Raw genomic sequence first — 22,082 nt, 5'->3', positions numbered from 1 at the left:
TTTTAGGGAATTCAATTTTCTGAAGGAAGTGTTTTTTCCTCACACAGATGTAAGAACAAGGACCCCAAGTAGCAAAGCTGCTCTTGGACCTGCAGCCTTTGCGGAGGTCTTGCTTGAGTTACAGCGTCCTCATAATACATTTGATCCTCAAATTGTAAGAAGAGCTCAGACTGTATATTCTCAGCATTATGTGCAAGGTTTAACAATCATCAGTTTAATAGATCTAGTCTTTTAGATTCAGCCACTGTTAAAGAATACATTACTTTAATAATCGCTCCACAGTGTGACTGGACTCATTACTATCCGGTACATTCCTGTGATTTTTGTCCACAAGCGCGCACACCTTTCAATTGATAGAGGTTCTGGTCACCACCTGCATACAAACTAAATACCTCACGTTCCCTTGCAGACAAGATTAACGGGTCATTCTGCAGCCATTGCCTGTCAGGTTATTCATGTTTCCTCCCCGTAATGCGGCTCTCGGCACACACTGTATTGTCAGCGGCTCGCCAGCAGGTGGGGCTGTACGCATTCCTCCCAACACCAGTGCATTGTGTGTTTCACATTCATCACACTGAATAATTTGAAAGGTGTCTGTGGCCTAATTCCTATTCCCTCCTGGTGCAAGGTGCCGAGCAGTGATGAGACGTTGCTGCTTGGTGAGTATTCAGTTTATTCTGTAAAGATTCAGAAGTGTAGAAAGGATGATACAACGGTGCTTTATGATCGGACCATTTCATAAAAGTTTTTTTTTTTCTTTTTTTTTTTTTTAAGTGATCATAACACCGTAAGTCCAGATTCCATTTATCTCAAACCAAAATAAATTTGTAACATTCGACACAAGTGCATACACTGCTGGTAGGAGATCAACCTCCAATTTCACTTTGGATGGTATAGCACCGTTCTGAGCTATTAGCAGCTTGACAAAGATGCAGCTTAATAGGATTCATGTAGTGACTGTATGCTTATATAAACACAAGAAAATTCAGGGGAGAGCAAAGATCTCCTCATTTGGCTCTCTAGCTAGCACAACATCTCACTCCGTCAGTGTCGAGGGATCAAATTGATAATTTTGCTTTCAACAACAATTTGCCAGTAACAATATTTGATACAATTACAGCTTAAAGTTAAACATCTCCAAGTGTACAGAAAGCAGCACAAGATTTTATTATTTTTTTCCCACAGATATAGACGAACAGTGACCATTGATGGCATGTTTTTTTGTTTTGTTTTTTGTTTTTCCAAGGACAGCACAGTAGCTGGAAAGCAAGGTGATGGACAGACAGGCCATATAAACACACGGACAGAGCTGAGTAAGGCAACGTTAGCGTGGCAGGCTTCTCTCTGTTCAGTTTGCAGGGCAGTGTAGTGTATTGATCTTGATGGAGCTGTCAATACCTTCGCTGTGGGGCAGTGTGATTTTTAGCATTGCGGTCTTCATTAGTGCATTGTGTATATAGTCTCTTGCGTGGAGCTGAACTGCAAAGTGATCACCAACATTTATACAGATCTAAAGAAACCATGTTTGATTGCATCTGGACTTACAGTGACTATAGAAGAGTAAATAGAATTGAAAAACCAAATAACGGAAAAAGTAAAATTCAAGGCAGTGCTGAAGTACTGGTTGCTAAAAAAAGTAAAAAATATCACAAAGCCAACAATAACATTTCCTTGACACATCGTTTGTTTGTCCAGTTGGTACAAACCCTCTTTAGTGCAGTTTCAATCAATATATATATATATATATAACTTCTCCCTCTGACCCAACAACAATATCTCTCGGTTCTATCCTATCTTCCATCATTCAAGTCAGTTTTCCAGTCAGTGTGCGTCTTTTCTCGTTCTCGTCTTTGATCCCTCGTACTGACCTCATTGTGCACCCTCCCCACACACCACAAAGAAGCATGAAAGGTTTTAAACATCACAGGACTCAAAGGTGAGAAGTTCTTTCTTTTGACGATGGCAGGAAGTGATGGAAGAGGAGGAGGAGGAGGAGGAGGAGGAGGAGGGGTGGGGGGTATTCACAGTTACAGTCAGTCCAACGGTCCAGCTACAATCACATCTGCTGTCATTATGAACACTCTTTTTAGACCACGGCCAGGGGAGCAAACCAGCCTTTAAACGTCATGTTCCTCTGGTGAGATTGGGCCTGCTTCTTCATCACACCTCCAGCAGCTCCATCCTCAGGCGATCCCTATCGGCCACACACACACACACACAAACACGCAAACGCAACATGCACAAATCGTGAGGACGTGACACGAAAGTTCCTATTGTATTGTATGACTGTTGTACAAGTGAGGCACTTCTTGGAGCCTTGTAACAAGACGCCTGTGTACGGGTTAACTCGCCTCTTGGAAATCCATCTCAGCAAAGACAATCGTCATGATTTATTCACTTTTATTAGCATGCGCTCTCAATCTATAATTCAGCGGGCCAGACTTCAACTTATTTAAAAATAGCTTCTTAAACACAGACCTTTGATTGCCTGAAAAAAGCTACTCGGCATGAGCACCTGTACACACTTCTCCTGCCTCCTTTTTACTGTACATCACGCAACCACGACTACAAACAACCAGCTGTCATGCTTTCATCACTTCCCCTGACTTTGCTGTCTTGATTGTTAAATAGCACTAAGCTGGTAAATTATCGCAAGGCACTGCGAATGAGGAGTGTATCTTACTTTAGGGAGCTTTTATCACACTTTGTAATTTGAGCATTTGGACTGAAGTACCTGGCCTGATTGGCGTCAGTCTGTTCAATGAGTGACTGACTGGCCACTGGCTGCTGGTGGTGGTCCTCTGCGATCTCTGACCAGGAATCCTGCAGGACTCCCGGCTGCGCTGACTCCTCAGCTCGGCCTCGCTCGACAATCCCCTCGGACCCCATCAGACCCAGCAGCGGTGAGTATGAATCCTGCCACACAACCCGCTGCCCCGAGTTCAGTCCTGCTTCTCCTTCAAGGTGCTGGTTCACGTCTTGCTCCACAAGTTTCTTTTTGGCAGCTGGAGAGTTCTTCGGTGACTCGGCTCCAGCGTCTCCGCGGCTCTTCACTTCCTCCGTTACTGCGGGCGGTCGTTGATAGGTGTCCAGCCACTTCAGGTGTCCGTTCTTGTGACTGTACCGGCTGTCGCTGAACCAGCGCACCACCTCTGACTTCGGAAGGCCTGTCTGGACGCTCAAGTCCTCGTACTGCTGACTGCTGGGCCAGCGGGTGTTGAAGAAAACCTGCCGGAGGATGAGCAGCTGCTGGGGGGACTTGTTGGCCCAGGGGGGTGAGAAAGACTTCTGAGAAGGAGACACCTCAGTTTTGTCAGACTTATGATCTTGATGTACAATCTCACATGTAGTATCTGGTTCATTCATCTTCACCCTCTTGAAGCTGATCTTGATGGGGTCAATTTTCAGCTCTGGACAGCTTCTGTCCCCAGCAAACGGGTCCTCGTCGTTGATGAGTTGCTGTAAGATTGACATACCTTTAATGGGAAAGTCCTTGTTGCATTTACCCTCATCTGAAATAGATGAGCTGCTTTTTGTAATGATCGTAGTGCTGGTGTTTTCAGTTGGGGATTTGCTGGTATGGTTCAGGTTCGGGACATTGTCATTACAGGTAGTACTGGGGTATTCATCGCTAATACTGCTGTTGTTGGTCTTGTGGATATTGTTGTTGCGTTCGTCGTCAGGCTTCGCGGCGTGGGCCTGCTCTTGTGGACTGATGCTGCCGCTGTTATGATTGTTAAAGGTGAAGTTGGATTTGCTGGTGTTATCGATGTTCACTTGGCTCTTGGTACCATTTGAACCTTCCAATCCGATCGGTAAACTGCTGCTTTGGGCATTTGGCTTCCCGTTGGTGTTAGCAACACAGTGCGCATCGTTATTGCTGATGTTGGTCGAGCAAGTGGCGATGCTGTTGGTTGGGCTGCTGTTATGCAGCAGTTTCCTGGTGACCACCATCTCACCACCATTACTACTGCTGGAATAGCTGCTAATGCTGCTGCTACTACTGCAACTACTGCTGCTACTGCTGCTTCGACTGCTGCTGGTGCTACTGACACAACCACTGCTTCCAGCCATGTCCAGGCCGAGGCCGTTCCTCTTGTCTGGCTCCACAGTGGGTTGAGTATTCTTGGTCAGTACCTGTGCTGTTCTGACTATGGATGGAAACTTCGGGGGAACAATTGGAGTAGAATACGAAACCCGAGTGACATGTGGGTTTGTTGACATGCTTGTTTGTGTGGCTGTGACTCTGCCAGGCCCGGTTGTCATAGTGCTGTAGGGAACTTTGGCCATCTGAAAGTTTGGTCCTTTTGCGCTTCCATGGACAGTGTGGTGGGTTACAATGTGATTCACGTGCCGTTGTGCAGCAGGTTGCTTTTGGGGTGCTCCGCCCTGGAACACTGTGTTGAACATCTTCCTCCTGGCCTCTTCGATCTCTTCAGGAGACCAGCTTATGCCCTGCTTGAGCCTTTGGGCAGTAAACCACAGTTTGATCTGCTCTTCTGGGAACTCGGAAACTACCGTTAGGTAGCAGAGTTCGGCTTTGGTCGGGTAGGGGAACTTGCCAAAGGATGTCTTGAGAAAGCTGCTGGTGTCCATGGCGGCATCATAGGTGGGGATGCTGCTGAGAGGGATCATCACCTTTGGAAGGTCTTTATTGGAACCAGAGGAGGCGGGGGAGTAAAGGGAGGGAGTGTGCTGGTGAAAGACTTGGTTGGACACTGTCGTTTTAATCACATGAGCGACAGTGGTCCTCGGCATAGCTGGGGCGCCAGAAAGACTGAGAGCCCCGTTTTGGAGTTCAGGCACATTTGTCATCATGCTGGGGTCTACATCCTTTCCAGTGTCTATCTTCCGTACCTCCACGGTGTGAGAAACCACAATCTTTTTGTGTTCCCCCTTGGCTTTCATCATCTTTGCAATCGGTGTTTTGGTGACGGAGATCCCAGATTCTTTGAAGACTTCTCCGCTGTCTGTGAAGAGGCTTTGCTCCACTGTGGTTACTCCATCCCTCTTGTTGACAGTTAGGGAGGCAGTGACCAAGCCCTCCATTATCTTAGGGTGGGCATTAGCGTTATGCAGAGCCAGAGCCTCAAAGCGGACAACTGACACCCCACAGTTCAGGCAGTAGAAAGTGGGCTGAGCCCTGAAGTCTAAGTGGCAATTGTGCATGTGATCCAAAAAGTAGTTCAGATCTCTGGACTCGAAACGGCACTTTGAACAGCTGTATGTGCCTCCTTTCTGCACCTCGCTGCCACAATCTGATTTGGAGGAGCTGTGAGAGAAATGGCCAGACTCTTCTCCGGAGATGCTGAGTATGCTGTCTTCTGGGATTGTTGGTAGGAGTTCTGGTAGCGAGCCCAGTATGATTTCCTCACGCACATGTTTGGATTTGGATGGTATCATGCAGGGTACAGTGGATTTCCTCTTGCTGGCCATTGTGCAGCTTTGTGTAGATGGCAGAGTGAGTGATTGCTTGTTCGGTATGATGAGAACAGAGGGCGGGTGGAGAGTGGAGAGGGCTGAATGGAGTTTGGTGTCATGGACCAGCCACTATGGTATCACAGTGTTGCTTCATGCCCTCTGCCACAGCAGGACTTCTGTCACATGGACAAGTTTAACAGCTCCCAGGGAACCTGTGAGGAAAGAGTACAAAAAGGAGACATGTGACTCTCTCTCAGCCCATCTTTCATTACGGAACAAAATGGCATTGTCAAAATTACTAAAATTAAAAACATGTCTTATATGGATAGTTTTATAGTCTCTGCTTTCAGAACATTAAAAACATGAAACATTCATAAATACATACTATAGTAAGCAGGGTGTAGAGGAAGCTAAAAGGCCCACACAGTGTGATAAGTGTAGGTGGTATTTATCAGCAATCACAGCTCTAAAGTAAAAGAGCCTCTGGCTTTTCTTTTTTAATCCTTTTGCATTATGCTAATAATCAAAAATAAAGGTTACATTAAATTACCATACCAGAAGAACTAAAGTGGATCTAGTTCACTAGACACATTCTTTTTTTAATTTGGCTTCAGAGTTCATGAACATTATGGCTGATTTCCTAAATGTTGAAAACTATTCAACACTAAATACATGAAGGACATTTGCAAAGTAACATAATAGAAACCTTTTAGGTCACAACACCTACACACTCCTATCAATGCAGCCTGTCAATGTTCTGGTTATTTACTTGGATTTACAGACTTCTGTCTCGCTGTCGCTTTTAATGAATTCAGAAAAAAAGAGCATGGAAATCAGAAATGAAGAATTCACTGCTGCCATATGTTTGGACTCCTCTTATTAGTGATGGCCTGTGTCCACATAGTTATTTTTAGTAAAGCTAAAACATAATAATGCCGTTTGGCACCAAGACTAAAACTAAAAGTTAATGTCACATGAATGTGGTGTGTTTGAATCGGTGTTATTTGTTGCCAGATTGCCAGCTGCTTCCCTCCAGGAAAGAAACAATATCAGTAAGTAAATATCATCCACAGACTACTTTGGAGATTTTGCACCTATTGAGTGGGATGCACTTCACCACTCACAATTGATAGTGCCGGGTGTATCTCACCATACCAGCTGTTTCACATTGTCTGCAGCAACCACAAATATGCAGAAATATGCAAACGAGTATCTGTTTGTCTACAAAAATATTTCCTAAACTTGTCTTACCGGTATAATTGTTTTGAACAATGTGTTTTTCCTTAAAGGGGGATATTGTTTTCTTCTTCTTTTTTTCTTATATGATAAAAAAAATGTCACATGGTGTCGTGATGTGCTGTTTGTCTTTGGTTTGATGTTGTAAAACAGACATATGAAGGTTCAATGACTTCACTGGAGAGATCGAGCATTTTACTGCCACACTTGGATGGGAGCCATATGTTTTACATCGGACGTTACAGTGTACCTTCCCGGCATAATGTTGTGTCAAGAAGAGACATCATGAGACATCGTGCGTGTGCGTGTGTGTGCGTGTGCGTGTGCGTGTGCGTGCGCGCCAGCAGTCAGCCATGGACAGTACAATTAAGGGCCTGGAACAGTCTCATAAGGTCTGAGAAGGTTATTGCAAACCTATTGAAGCTTTTTACAAGCGGCAGGCTCAAACGATTTTATCCTTCACATGTTCAACAAGCAGCATGGCGTCGCATGCATGCATACCAACACAATCACTGGGTGCACAAATCCATTAGCAAACCACAGCCTTTCCCTTCCTATAAAACTCCAGTCATGAGGACGGATACACTGTCTGCAGTCTTGCTAGATTTCTCCTCGTTCTTCTCCGCATTATGTAGTCAAACAAATGCCTCTACCAAAGCCACAAATAGTTAACAGAGCTTATAGGACAATGGATACGCTCCAGCCAGTGGTTCATTAGCGATACAGCTGTTGTTTAATCTTCATTTTAACACGGAAATTACAAAACATGTAAAACAAATGGGAAAAAATATCAAAGTGAAGACGTAGCGCTGCACTCACTGCCCTCTGCATGAACCTTTGACACACACACACACACACACACACACTATATCATTTTCATCTTCCTTTCTGACAGTGAAGAAGCATTGATGTGTGACACGCAGCTGAAAACTAGTCTCATCCTATCACCATCTATTCATATCACTCCAGCTTTACCGTCTCCAGTAAATTTATCATTCTGAGGAAAAACATCAGCTGCACAAATTCTACCCTGATCCCACCCAAAACCTGCTTTCTGTTGAAATCAGCATACCTCAACATCTTGTGTCGCGTCTTGTTGCAGGCAAAGTTGTTACAAAGACTACAATTTCTCATACTGTCAACACATTCTCTTCTGTCACGCCGCATTTGTACACAGTGTCCTGCACTTTTACAGACCTTCGTTTTACTGCACCCGCGCGTGCATGTTCACCATGGCCGGCAAATAAAAAATGAACCGGTTCCAGAATTAAAACCCTCACATGGCCAACGGTACACGCTGATCCCAGACAGTATCCTTGTATTTACCTCTTTTTTTTCATTCTGACTGACGGCTGTTGCTTTCTGACAGAAAAAACAAAAACAAAAAAACAACAAAAACTAGGTCACCAGCATCTTATGCAGTAATCCCAGTTCACTGCATCCAGATGCGGGCATGTGCTGTATGTTTTGCCGCCAGAGAGGTCATGATATCCTCTGACGGCACACTCGATTAACCCCTGTTGAGGACACGGGCGTTCATTGAGTTTGTACCGCTGAACGAGGGATTTAGGAGTCGGCTTTCACGCTGCAGAGAGATGTAGTCATGCACATCTGAAACATCTGTGTGAGAGATGCCATTATGCTATAGAACAAATCGGTGTTGGCTCAGTTTAGCTGTGCTGAAGAGATTCGCTTTGTTTGTATCACGGATAGCGCACCGCATGTCAGGATGTTTCAGAAAATATAGTGTTGGAAAAGGTGACTTGGTCGTGGCGGCGGGCTGCTTCACTAGTCGGAGGGGACGGGACGCCGGTCTGAGACGAGACAGACGCCGTACAGAAGCTCCCCTCCCAGTAAAAAAACCCACTTCCTGCATGAGAAAACCTAAAAGTTGAGACCTAAAGAATCAGGTCACCTATCAAAAGAATGGGCTGCTTTATCGGGCGAGCGAGACGTGCAATCGGACACAAGACGAGGGCTTCCCAGACAGGGAGCCGCTGAATGGTTGCCTCTGAAAAGCCCGGCCTTGTGTTTCAGCCAGCGCTCAGACGATCACTGTCCCAAGTGTGTCGTATGTCCTCGCACTGGCACTGGATCTGTGGCACAGGGGGAGGAAACTCTTTTCATCTCGGCGGACCAGGGGAGTCGTATCTGAAGTGAGGGAAAGTGGCAGAGCTCTCGGTTGTGCTTTCTGGACACCCGCGCTTAGCGCAAGCAGAGGGGCCTTGTTCGCCGAACTAAAACCACGTCTGCACCATTCAACTTTACAAAAACAAGCGTTTCAAAACAAATGGGATTAAGCTAGTTTAAATTCTGATGGGATTTATACGCTCCGCCTCATTTAATAGCGGCTTTTAAGATTTACAGGAGGGCCTCCCTCATGTGCTCTTACACTGTCATTTCCATGACAATATTATATTTACATCTCATTAATATTTAATTATATTCTTTATGCTTTTACATGGTAAACAGCTGAGTGCGCTGCTCCAATTTCAGCAAACCCAATTGAAAGAAAGCAGCATGTATTCCCTTCCATCACCCCATAAACTGCTGCAGTAATTACAATATTACAACCTGAAAAACATGCCCGATCTACAATGAGCTGCTACCAGCGGAAAGGGAGGCGAGGCTGCAAAGTGTTTGTTAAACATTTAAATTTAATTCAAAACAGTCCACTGATTCAGACTGTCGGGTCACCTACAGTTGGCATTAAACAGAGATTGGTGTTTTTGTTGTGCCACCTGTCACATGAATGAGAATGTGGAGGCTGGAGGAGGAGGAAGGACAAAGGAAAACAAAACTCAGACGTTTGGGAGGGAAGTGCGAGGATGACTGATGATGATGACAGGCTCAACTGTTTCAATATTCCTCCCCGCTGACACCTCGTAGGCACACACACACCACTCCTCACACACTCCCTCCTCACCTCCGCAACATTTAGCACCTGCACCGTTCTGAAAATCTTTCTCTTTGAAATGAAGAGCTGGCAAAGGAGTCTCTTGATGCGACAATCGGTGAGGGAAAAAAAAAAACTGGCATAAATTCTCTCACTTTGTGACAATATTTGTTTTGCGTGTAATTTGCATTGACAGTGATCCAGGGCTGTCTTGTGAGTCTGCGTCAAATATCAGCAAAAAAAAGGACCTGCCATCCGCCCGGGGATTGGGGCAGAGAGGGGGAACTCCTGACAGATGCATTTCAATGATCAAAAAATCAGTTTAACTGGAACATTTTCTACCAAATGTCCATTAAATAGATTAACGTCATGCGAGTGGATCAGCTGGACACCCAAATATAAGCCAGAGACAGAGAGCAATTACTGTCTTGCACAGAGAAGAGATTGGGAACAATGGCGCCTCATTTATAAAGGAAACGTGATCTAGCGCTGGGAGCTTTTAAGACGGCGGACTGTCGAATCGTGATTATTCCGTTTCCAGCATGTCTGGGTGTCTCCTGTGTCCATCATGCCGCCACGGTGGACTAATGTGGGTTTTTATTGACATTAAGGGTGGACAGGTTTCAGTTTGGGGACATATTTGCGCGTGAATGGCACTGTACGCCTGCCAGCATCAATAAGTGTCGGGCTCTAGTGTTACGTGTGCTGAAAAACAATTCAGACTCATCAGAGTCCTTAGCACAGTGCTAAGACAGCACACGGGTCCGCGCCATCTTCACCGCTTGTCCAGCTGAAGACATGCCGTGCCTTCATTGTAGTCTCCCGTCGCCACTGCGGGCTCTTCTTAATTCTACATGGGTGTGTTTGTGTGCTTATTAGTGTCATCTCGTCCTCCTCCTCCTCCTCCTCATCACACACACACACACACACACACAGACAGACAGACTCACACACACTCTCTCCCCCCACCCTCACCTCCATGACTGCAGCCTCGTCCACTGGGATACCGGTCGGTGGTGCCACTCGTGTTAACATCACCATGGCAACCCCTCTCTTCCCCTTGCCCACCATGCCACACACACACACAGCGGAGTCACTTGCCCACACCCACCAACCTCAAGATACACACACGGAATTCCCTGGACTGCATCCGGTGCAGGACAAACTTAATCCACATGCTCTGCCAGCAATCTTTGAAAAGTCCATTCATGGGTCACGTCTCTTTCAGATAACTTTGAGTGAGGTCCGAAACAAGAACTGGACTTCTTTTTTCTCAATCAGGTCGTAGCGACAAGAAAATTCCAGCAAAAAAAACTCCTGTTCTTACGTTTATGACCGCGGCTGATGAAAGCAAGCATGCAGCTGTACCAGTCAGTGTTATTGTCTACGGCAGGAGACTGAGGCGCTACAGTACGTACCTACTGCACTCTGCCTGTCGGAGCATCGCTGTTGCGTGGTCCTGTTTTGTGTTAGGGGGAACGCTCAATGTTGTGATCTTACATTGTTTTTCCAAACCCTTCTATATGTGGCCCAGATGAATGACAGACAAATAAACCATGGTGCGCAGAGGGAGAAAAAAACAAAACTGAGTCATGGACCCTTTTTAAATCACTTTTGATGAATAACTTCTTCAGTTCTGTAGCCAAGACTACAGGCATTCATTTGGCAACTAATGAAGAAAAGGAAGAAAGATGGCGGCGTACCGCACATTGTACTGTCCATCCTAAAATGGCTGACATCACAGCCTAATATAACTGCCAAAGCCTGGCAAATGCCAGCTCCCGCTGACCAAAGCTTTCTTGCATGGGACAGAGAAAGTGGCAGGGGCTCTTTCCCCACTAGCCACTACGCCCCCCCCCCCCCCCCCCCCCCCCCTCTCAGTGCTGGGGCGTTTCTTTTGGTTGGAACTGTGCAAACATGCTGTTTTAGTGAGGCTTTTGAGTGGTCTGGGCTTCGATGCGGCATTGGTCCAATGACAAAAGCAACACCCAAGAGGATGAAAGACCCAAATGAAAGTGAACCTGTATAAAACATCGTCCTTTCTGGTGGGAAAAATAGGAGAATAGGATTTGTGGTTCGGAGGATTTTTTACGAGGATTATGAGGTATGCCGCTATCATGAATGCTTGTTTGCATTTTAAAAAAAAACGGCTAGAAAATGAATCCGGATGGCCGAAGATTAGATTGATTTTCTTCTCTGAACTCAAGGAATGTTAGACTCTCTATGTAAACTAAATCTGCAAATCATGACCAGATGACCTTCCCCGGTATTCTCTGGCAGGGGATTCATTTTGAGCCGTGGGAGGCACACAACAACATCTACAGTGAAATCAGAACACCTAAATCCTGAAAAGTACAGTATTCCAGGTATACGAGGGGCGGCATGAGCAGAGACGCCGTTCTGATGAGGGGAGTGGGCAGTCTTGGCCCACTACAGTGTGTCTGTGTATACAAACACTCCGCTGTGGCCATAATGAAAACTGTGAGCTGTGCCTAATTGCAGGGAGTGAGGGATGAAAGGCAATATGCCTGGCCTCATTAGAGCAGTTCCGAGAAGGGAGATGGAAGACCGTTCCCAGGGATCCACAAAGGGAATTGACATTCCCCCAGTGTAAGTGTCCTGCTGGAGTGAAATCCTCCACACACACACACTGAACTCACCGGGCCGAGCTGAACCCGATCTGCCCGATCCGCACAGCGAGAGCTCATTTACCTTTTGTTTGTCCGGTCATCACACACGCCTGAAAATGAACTATCATCCGCTGGACTCCACTCCACACTTGGAGTCACTCTCCGCAGTCCAAACGCCTACACTCTCGGGAAAACCTCAGCAGCAGAAGCGTTGCACGGTCCATTTCCATGACCTACATTACATGTGACAAGCTTACAAATGATTCAAATAAATTCCAAAAATGACCAATGCCTGTCTAGCTGGTTGCTTGAATATGATGGGGTTGACTCTTGTGTTCTGGACACTGGACTCACACATGATCGTCAGAGGCAACATTAGTCAGCACAGAGGTCCCTCCCCTAAAGGCAGAGGGGAGACACATGGCATTCAAAGCTGGCTCAATATTTATGTACAGATCGAAAACGTGACATACAAGAACTGATGTTTTTGTATTCTATGCTTCACTGATAAACTGATAATCCACAGTTTGCTAAATATCTGCGTGCTCCTGAAATGAGCAGTTTTTCTTACTGTACTGTATATATGTTTCAGTGTGTGTGTGTGTGCGTGCGTGCGCGCGCGCGTGTCGGGCAGCAGCACATGTTGACAGGAGGAAGAGGAGGAAATGAAAGAAAAGGAGTCATATGCATAGAAACACAGGCCTACCTTTCAGCTCGGGCAAGTGGAAGAAATGTGCAGCGAGTAAGCGATCAATAGAGGAAAATTGATACTTGGCGTGCAGTTTGAACATGGACTCGGAGGCTTCTTTAATCAGTCGTTAAGTCTGCTATGGCACTGTGTTCAGAAGTATTTCACAACTGTAAAACACTCACACTCACGGCACAGTGGGGGAAATACAGCGCGTTGTGCAATAAAATAAGCAGATACGCCACATTGTATAGCGCGAGAAGCAGCGCAAATCCAGCCAGACGGTGGATCGGTTGTTGTAACTGGAACAAACTGACGAATTAACCCGTTTCACTCCATTCACAAGGCTGTGGGGCAACACACTGCCTCGGAGCCTACTTGCCAACGCCGATCTGGCACTCTATAACCTTAATGAATATTCCCAAAAATCCTCCACCCCCCTCCTCCACCTCCTGTCGCCATTTTATACATTGGCGACTTCATATAAACTGCCTTGACTACAGCACCAGATGCAAATTCAATATTCAGTGGCGAGGCTTAATTTCAGTAAACAACTTTGGAGATCGCACCTCGCCAATAAAGAGAGGCATTCGCGTTCTGGAAGAGTAGATGTGTCCTTACCTCAACAGTCGGTGGGAAAAAATGGAATCCGACATTAATATATCAATGAATAATATTGGATTCGCTCCGATCGTTGCGTTTGGAGAAGAAGAGGAGGCGTGCAGGGGGTGGGAGCTCTCCTCAAGTGAACCCGGTGAACTGGCGTGAACCCTTCAGTGACCACGGCAAGGTACATTACATTACATTACCTTTCCACCTCTCAGCCACACTGTATGGAGACGGCAAAACAACTATGGTCGGCAGTGCAGGACGAGGCAGCTCCAAAAAAATGATAGCGAGTGTAGCCTATTTCCTATGAACACGTGATTCGGAGCGTCATCCAAAATCCAAAAGCCCTTTCATCTAACATTTTGGAGAGGGGCGGGGATGAGATGGGGATGTGTGTGCGAGTGTGTGTAGAAGGGAGGAGGGGGGAGAGGGACGTATACTGAGCCCAGTGCACATTTGGGTAAGTCGTTATAGGGGTAAGGGAGTGCTCTAACAGATTGGGTTATACATAGCTACAATGGCGCCGCGGAGCAGGCTGAACAGATGGATTGCATTGTGCACATTTGGGATATTAAAGGAGTTTAGGGATCTGCCGTTTCAGGGAGATTCAGCAACCAAAGGGTCCTCTTAATCTTAAATAGGTCACATGTTGTTGTTTTTTTTGCAATAGAATGCTGGCGTTTTTAGAAAAAAAAAAAGATCTCATGATCGTTGTGGGAATTGCCTTAAAGCGCAGGCCTATTAGCCCACCGGCTTAAAATAGAATTTTACGCACACGCGTAAAAGTGGTGGACCGTCGACGCAGATGAACAGTAAATGTAGCCTAGTTGTACATGTCCACTTTCATAGTTAAATATAAGATGCCACTTTTTCATTTGATAGAATCAGCAGTTACTTATGTCTTGCTGTGCAGAATATGGGCTATATGGCTGTAACCCTCGTGACCTCGTGGGCCTTCTGTGCGTAAAAGCGCGCTGAGTAAAGTGCAGAGGCTCAAAACAGGGACATGTTTAGAATGAGCGTCTAATAGGACAGAAATTAGAGAAAAACCGGCACATCCCTTCATATGTAAATACACTTGTCACTTTTACATTACACTTACATTACACTTGTTTAAAGTACTGTTATCTGTTCGTCTGTGCACTTTATTTTATATTCTTCTATATTATATTGTAAATTTGAATATGTTTCGATTTCTTGCACTGTGTTGATTGTTTCATGTTATTGTCTAATGTTATGCACCACCCGCCATGATCATTTCTTTGTATGTAAAACATACATTGGCAATAAACGGTTCTGATTCTGATTCTAGTACAGAAATAGTATTAAGTATGATGAGATTACTCTGAAACCACTAAGCATTATGAGTACATTATGTGCCTACTTAGAAATATTATAGTACCCTAATATGACGGATTTAGACGTACACTTAGCTATGTGTATAACAGGTAGGGGGACTACAGCCAGAGGCCTACAGCATATACAACATAACGTTGTAAAGTATGGACATATAGGGCTACTACCGGCCTCCATTGTTTAGGAAACATGGATTTGCTCTTCCCTCCCAGCTTGTCCTGACTGGGTTCAGAGGGTGCCTGTAGCTGTGGCTGTGTATGGTCAGGATAAACAAAGATTATCTATCAGGAAGATGAATAACTCAAGGGTAAAACAAAAACCCAGCAGGTGCGCTGGAGTGAGTCGTGTTGTTGTTCATCTGGTATAATAGGACTAAAAGACACGTGCCTCTACTATGACAAAATGTAACTTTTCTTGTGAAAACAATACGTATATCTACTGATCAAGTGATGGAAAGGATACCAGCAGTCATGGCTCAATACAATATTTTATTTTTTACTTGTTAGCATTTTTGGAACAATACAGTCTTTGCTTTTGGGGGAGTGGGTATCCGTCGGATTCCTCTGGTTCTGTTGGCACTATCTCCTCTATTGCAGGTTTGATTTTAAGTCCCAGTCGGCCCATGAGCAGCAGGGCTGTTGAATACAGCTTGGATGGTACAGAACATGTTTCTCTTGATTATCATCTAATCATGTAAAAACATGCTAGTTTGTTTAAGGTTGACAGTTTATTTCTACGGTTACATTTCCTGGAAGAAATGTCGGCCAAAGCTCGAGGTTATATAGCCTCAAAAGGTGTCAACACTTGACCAATCTTCAGCATCATTCATGTTTAGATAGAAGTGACAATGTGTTTACATTATACACCATCTTTTTGTCGTTCGTGATCAGATTAAGTTCATGCACAGCATCCATGATGAGTAGATACTGTTGCTATGGTTACCCACAGTTTGTGCACTGGTTTACGAAACACAGACATGATTTTAAAGCACACTTTTTTTCTGTGACCATAACAGGGCTGAATATTCTCATGACCCAGTCAGATGTTTTAAATAAAAACCATAGCATGTCTATACAAATGTAGCCGACTGCCTTTTGGAGTGCTGCTTATCTTCAATACCTTTGACTTGCTTCTGTGTTTCTACCTGTCTGTGTTACTTTAAAATGAAAGAAAGCAAGTAACAGTGAGTACTTTTATTTGTTTCTATGGTACCAGGAAAAAGCGTCAGAGTGAGCGCTCCCTGCTCCTCTCTGCTCTCTGCGGTGCAGCCGGATCAGGGCAGAGCAGAGGCACGCACGAGAGGATTGTTTGCCTCCAAATGAGCCAATGAGATCGGCTTTACATTAGACTGACAGTCGGCCTTAGCGAGTCCGGAGACGGCATTCTGGTCCGACAACTTCTCAGCAGCCAATACGAATCCACGACGGACCGGAACCGAGGGAAAAAAGGAAAATACGAATTTGGTTTCCCTGTAGGTCAAAACGTTACCTGGCACCTGTAACAGAGGAGCTCTTTTTTTTTTTTGGGAGGAGAAAGGGTGTCAACATCCACAGCAATGGCGATGTCGCAGTACCTGGACGACTCTCCTCTGAGGTTGGGTCCGAAACCCACCGGGGTCGAGGACCTGAACCTGCAGGAGGTGTACAACGAGAGACACCGGCTGGCGTTGGAGGAGCTGCTGTCCGGAGGGATCGACAACTTCCTGGACTTCCTCGGGAAAGAGAGGATCCCCAACTTTCTGTCGGACGACGAGATGCAGCGGATCAGGAGCGCCGCCGTGCCCCCGCGCTGCGTGTCCTTCCACGGGGAGGACCAGGCGCTGGAGCAGTCGCTCGGCAGCTCCATGGACTGCTCCACCGTCACCTACTTCCCCGAGGTGTCGGACGTGGAGCCGCCGGTGCTGGAGATCGGCTGGCCCGGCTTCACCGCCGGCTCGTACCGGGGCGTCACGCGGGCCGTGGCCCACTTCCAGCCCAGCTACGGGGACTGCATATACAGCTGCAAGGAGGCGGCGAGGCGAATGATTAAAAGTGCCACAGAGGTATGCACAAATAAAGTATTACAAGAACAGCGGCACACCTGTTTTATCTAATCACCACCTTTTTTAATAATTCGTTATTTGGCAACTGATTCAATAGTTTCCTTTAGAGATATTCTGCTGGCACCATGCTGATATTCCTGAAGGGACATGCTGGATAATATCTAATATTAGTACATTTTTGTATTTCCTACTTTCACATTACAGCCTAATATTTCTACAGCGATACGATGACAGCATAGTGTGTGTGGTATCTTCCTAAAACAGGATTATTTTGTTGGCTGTTTGTCAAATTCAAATTGATGTTTTATAAATATAATCTAAAATTCACATTTTATCAAATACCCACAAAATAACGCAGTGTGTGTAGTCCCTTATTGTCAGAACTCAAATTCTAAATCTTCTTTGTGTTATTAAAACGCATGCCAGATTGTCCTCATGGAATGTCCTTGATCAGTGCCAACATTTGGAAGGTTTTTTTGAAGTCTTGATCAGAAAGAAAGCAGTGATCAAAAGGATCAAACGGTTAACAAACAAAACAACCGCATGAATATTCATGCTGATGCTCCTGACTGGAGCTGTCAGTCTCGCCCCTGTTTTTTGAAAAGAAACATTCCAGCGTGAAGGGAGTGCGTGGCTCCAGCAGCACCTCAGGCCTGAGGAGGGCCTGCGTGCCAGATGTGCCTCGACTTGCTTTGCTCCCTTCTATCACAGCTTGCATTCCCTCCTCATTAGAGAGCTTTAAATGCTGGATTTCCTCTCGTTTACAGCTAAAATGTGGTGTGTGTGTGTGTGTGTGTGTGTATATATACGGTGTGCCGGCAACCAGTTGAAGCCTTCGTCAAATATTCTCAGCCGAGTTTAACCTTTTGGTCGTCTGTCTTTTTGTGATGTTAAACCACTCGCTGCACACACTCTTTATTGTGCAACGAGGCCGCTGACCGTAACAACGCATCTACAGTACGTTGGCTCACAGCAACAGCCTGATCCTGTATTTCTGTGAAATTGAAATCTGTTTGTGCACATTTCTCCTAAAAAGAATCACCCACACGCTGTCATCCAGATAAGGTGGTGAACTCCTGACAACTGCATTGTGGATAAACACCGGTTAAATCGGAGCTACATAAACATCCGTGTCTAATCCTCGACACACAACCTTTACTGCAGCATGTGAAATTCCATTCTTCCTTGTGAAGAAAAGAGAGAAATCTCTCAGTGCGAACCTAAGCTCAAGAAAAGAAAAATGGAGGCGTGCCCAACCTTCTTGTCTCCAGCATGAAAGTAACTTGTTTGCTGACCCAAGTGTTACTGTAGTCGATATCCATGGTAACAGACCACAGTCAATAGCACGCTCGTCACCGGGAGTGTGTGTCGGAGCGATTCGCTGTTTGAATAAGGCCTCGCATTTGACAATAATAAAAAAAACACAGTCACGTGCTTACATCTGTGAGAGCACGGCCGCAGAATTCTATTATATTACCTCTGTAATTTTCCACTGCAGGTGATTGCCATAGTTACAGACTCCCTGACAGACCTGGATATCTTTAAGGATCTTCAGGAGGCGTGCTCCCGCCGCAAAGTGCCCGTCTACATCCTGCTCGACCAATCGTGTGCTCCTGCTTTCCTCAAGATGTGCAAAAATGTCGGCGTTCGCCTGGATGACCTTCTGGTGCGTGTTGTTTCAGTGAAGCTGGGTGTGGCTCTGTGTGCACAGCACGAACATCACATGGCATCAAATTAAAATAACGTCTTTTAATATTTGATATGACACTGGGTGGGTCTGCACTTATCTCTCAATCCTGTTGTTGCTCTTTCTCTTTCTTTTTTTTTTTAAAATCCTTTCAGCAAATGAGAGTGCGAACCATAACTGGTACAACTTATTACATGAGATCTGGAGCGAGGATCACTGGAGAGGTTCATGAGAGGTTCATGCTGATTGATGGGAACAGAGTGGCGACAGGTTCCTACAGGTAACAGACTGCTTACCATTTTACCTAAATCTAAATGCTTTAGCTGCTGATTGTGCGGCATGGCGATGCCTCAAACCCGCAGATTTAACAGGCTTTAAGTTCATGCATTTTTCTTGCTGGGTTTGGATAATTGTAGCTGCTTACTTTTCAGTAAGTCATGCATGTTGAATTTCATTCCTGTGCAGGTACAACTGGACTGACGGCAAACTAAACAGCAGCAACCTAATCGAGCTTTCCGGTCAGATAACGGAGAAATTTGACGAGGAATTCCGCATCCTCTACGCCCAGTCGTTACCGATGAACACTCGAGGGCCTCCGAGTGTCCGAAACAGCGGCATCTACGAGCATCTCCTCATCAAACACTCGGCCGCCTCTTCCCCTCACCTGACCAGCACACCCAGCCGTAAGACCCTGAACTTAGCTGTCCCGCCCCCGTGCGAACCCTCCACTCCCGATCATCCTAAAACCGGCCCAGCGTCCGACTCCTCCACCATCGGTGAGGACTGGACGGAGCAGCAGGACATGCAGGAGGATATCCTGGCCGGCAGCACCACGCAACGTTTTCCCGCAGATCAGCTAGCGGAGAAAGAGCCAGCGACCGTCTCCCGCCACGCCGCCACTCAGACCAGCCGGTCGGTGACGGACAGCGACACTCAAACTGACCTCCCGCTCACACAACGCCCCGACCTCATCGCACCAAAGAGTACAGCGCTAAACCAGGCCACCTCTCCCAGACAGAGCTCGCCCGCCCAGGCAGCTCCAGATGCCGCCTTGAAGGACTCCTTCCACATGTTGACCAAAGAGCGCCATTACCACTACTCCACCATCCGCTGCAAGCTGGAGCACATGGTGACCGCCCTGTCCCAGAGGCGAGAGCTAGCGGACGTCACCAACGTGACTCACGGGCCTGGCGATCACGGCGGGCAGAGGGTGCACAAAAGCTGTGAGCAGGAACCAAACCCCAGACTGCTTGTTGAAAGTGCGGGCATGGGCACCTGGCCAAGAACCAGATGTGTACACTAGTCTGTCTTCAGGGATTTTCGGAGACGGATCTTCTGTTTCATATAAACGGTTTAGGCTTGTGCAGTAGAATTCTAGCTTTCTTCTATTTGTCTTATTTTTCGAGTAATGGTAAGGCAGCATCGGTAATATCTTTTTTTTTTTCTTGTCCAAGGACACGTGCAATATTCATCGTTTGTTCATGTCAGTTTAAGGAAAATGATTTGCTGAGCCGGTTCCAACTGGAAAATATCTGCTGCAGTGTGAGTGAAAATGCACTGAAGCTCTTTTTTTTTGACAATTGAATCACATTTCAGCCGATAACTGCATCCGAACAACATACAAGAGAGCAGCTGTCTCTCACTGTGCTTTCTTAATAAACAGTCGTATTTGGCTTGATGAATGCTTATTGTATTTTTGGCTCTTCAAACTATTTGTGTTCCATTTCAGCTTTTCATAAAGCTTCACTGTAAGCTCATGAGCTTTTCCTAAAGATGGCACCACCACCTTTAATGTCTTTATCAGTGATTGCCTGAACAGTGCAGCAATCACTGATTAAGACAAAATGTGTCAAGTCGACTCGAAGACTGGACCCAATGCATCATTACTTATTATTAATACTTTTTTCTACATGCTATTCTATGACTATTTAAAACCGATCAATTACGTGTATTCTGGTGAGCGCCGCCCTCGACTCGAGTGTGATATTCACACACGGGACGGAGACCCAACAGTTGGAGAAATACGTGAGTCAGAGAAGTTATTTCACATGACGTTCTCCAAGAAGAGAGAAGTGGACAACGAGACCAGAGAAACCTGAACCTTTAACCAAGAATGGAGTGACTCTCGTATCTTCATTCTTCCTGAGACCGTTTAAAACCAGTATGTCTCATGTGTTCAGTGATCGTGACGATTATTAGAAGCAGCAATGTGAAGCGCCACAACGAGACAAATCTTTTGAGCAAACGAATCCATACGAAGGCACAGAAAAATAAACCGAAGAGCCCAATATGATCAGAATCCGAACATGAGTTCACTGTCCAACAATGATGTAAACCGAGAGAATAGAGCTGAAACAAGTGGTTTCACACCTGAATCAAATAAATTGAAATCTTCAGGACAATTTATTTAAATTCATTTTTTTTAATTAAGTACTTTATTTTAAGAGTCACATTTTTCAAAAGCTTTCTGTTATGTATTTTATTTTTTAAATCCGGTCCAAATTAGACGTTATTGTGATGTTTCGGATCTTTGCATGGTGACTTTTTTTTACATATTTAATATCACTTATTTCGACAAACTATACTATGAACGTCTTTTGACAAATTATACTGTCGCATCTTTTGACTTTTTCCGACAGTACATTGACTTTCATTATGACTTTTTTCGACATGCTATACTGTGACTTTTTTAATTTATTTTTTATACAATTTTTGTCATGCTATTCTATGATTTTGCTAAACATACTATACTGTGCATGCTACTCAATTTGTTTGTTTTTCTGTGAAATATCATACTATGAGTGTTTTCAACATGCTCCACAGTGACCTTGACATTATACTATTACTTTTTCGACATGCTATCATATAACGTTTTTATGACTTTTATGACACAATGTTCTCTGACTTTTTAATGACTTTTCTCGACATCCTCTGACTTTTTTATGATTGAACCCATGACCTGCTATCTGATATGACACACTTCATCTGTGTTACGTAACGTATTTTACTTCTTCACTTTGGGTGGTAGATCTTCAAATTCACTGCATTATTTGAGGACACAATTAACCACAATTTCACAGCATATTTGCCTTTTTCACTTCGGGTGTTTAACCTTAAAATTCACAGCACCACATACGGATTTAACAACACCGTCTGATCTCACACACTTCACCACAGCTTCAAAGCATATTTCACTTCTTCACCTTTGGGTGTTGAAACTCAAAATGAACTGTGCCTCATAAGGATGGAACCCACAACCTTCTAACATCCAGAGCTGTTTGATCTGTGATACCTGCCCACTGTTTCATAGAGATATTGTTTATCTCGACAGGGATTCAGGATTTGATGTTTTAACTTCATTCTTTTATCGTAGCTTACAGCTTTTCTTTCTGAGCAACTCTCTGGTTAAGGAATGAGGTTTTCCCTGTTGGTCTTGTTCACATTAATCAACATAGTGAAAGCTTTGAGGACAGGGCAGGATGTGATCCCTTAGTTTCACATGCATGTCATGTTCTTCA

The 22,082-nt window shown here is 45.1% G+C and overlaps 2 protein-coding genes and 1 long non-coding RNA gene across 6 annotated transcripts; 1 reads left to right on the top strand and 2 right to left on the bottom strand.

The window, feature by feature from the left end:
* Positions 1–123: 123 nt before the first annotated feature.
* Positions 124–13,622, bottom strand: zhx3a (zinc fingers and homeoboxes 3a). 4 transcript variants are annotated; one of them, XM_079296924.1, is made up of 3 exons: positions 13,493–13,622; positions 2,735–5,633; positions 125–2,194 (listed from the first exon to the last, which is right to left on the bottom strand). In XM_079296924.1, the coding sequence occupies exons 2-3, from the start codon at positions 5,434–5,436 to the stop codon at positions 2,161–2,163; spliced, it is 2,736 nt and encodes a 911-aa protein (XP_079153050.1). In that variant the 5' UTR covers positions 5,437–5,633; positions 13,493–13,622; the 3' UTR covers positions 125–2,160. The 4 variants fall into 4 exon arrangements, with proteins under 4 accessions (XP_079153047.1, XP_079153048.1, XP_079153049.1 ...); XM_079296921.1 differs by having other exon boundaries at positions 124–5,633; XM_079296922.1 differs by lacking the exon at positions 13,493–13,622 and adding an exon at positions 12,890–12,950 and having other exon boundaries at positions 124–5,633.
* Positions 13,623–15,304: 1,682 nt separating this feature from the next.
* LOC306797590 lies at positions 15,305–16,525 on the bottom strand. The gene is made up of 2 exons (XR_013773137.1): positions 16,410–16,525; positions 15,305–16,232 (listed from the first exon to the last, which is right to left on the bottom strand). It is a non-coding gene; the product is annotated as an uncharacterized lncRNA (long non-coding RNA).
* On the top strand, positions 16,211–20,240 carry fam83d (family with sequence similarity 83 member D). The gene is made up of 4 exons (XM_079296927.1): positions 16,211–16,877; positions 18,376–18,543; positions 18,720–18,844; positions 19,030–20,240. Exons 1-4 carry the CDS (start codon positions 16,392–16,394, stop codon positions 19,865–19,867), a joined length of 1,617 nt encoding a protein of 538 aa, XP_079153053.1. The 5' UTR covers positions 16,211–16,391; the 3' UTR covers positions 19,868–20,240.
* The last annotated feature ends 1,842 nt before the right edge of the window (positions 20,241–22,082 follow it).

The sequence above is a fragment of the Melanostigma gelatinosum genome (assembly GCF_949748355.1).
Source record: "Melanostigma gelatinosum genome assembly, chromosome: 3".
Taxonomy (NCBI): Eukaryota; Metazoa; Chordata; class Actinopteri; order Perciformes; family Zoarcidae; genus Melanostigma; species Melanostigma gelatinosum.
This window is presented reverse-complemented; position numbering and strand designations above follow the sequence as displayed.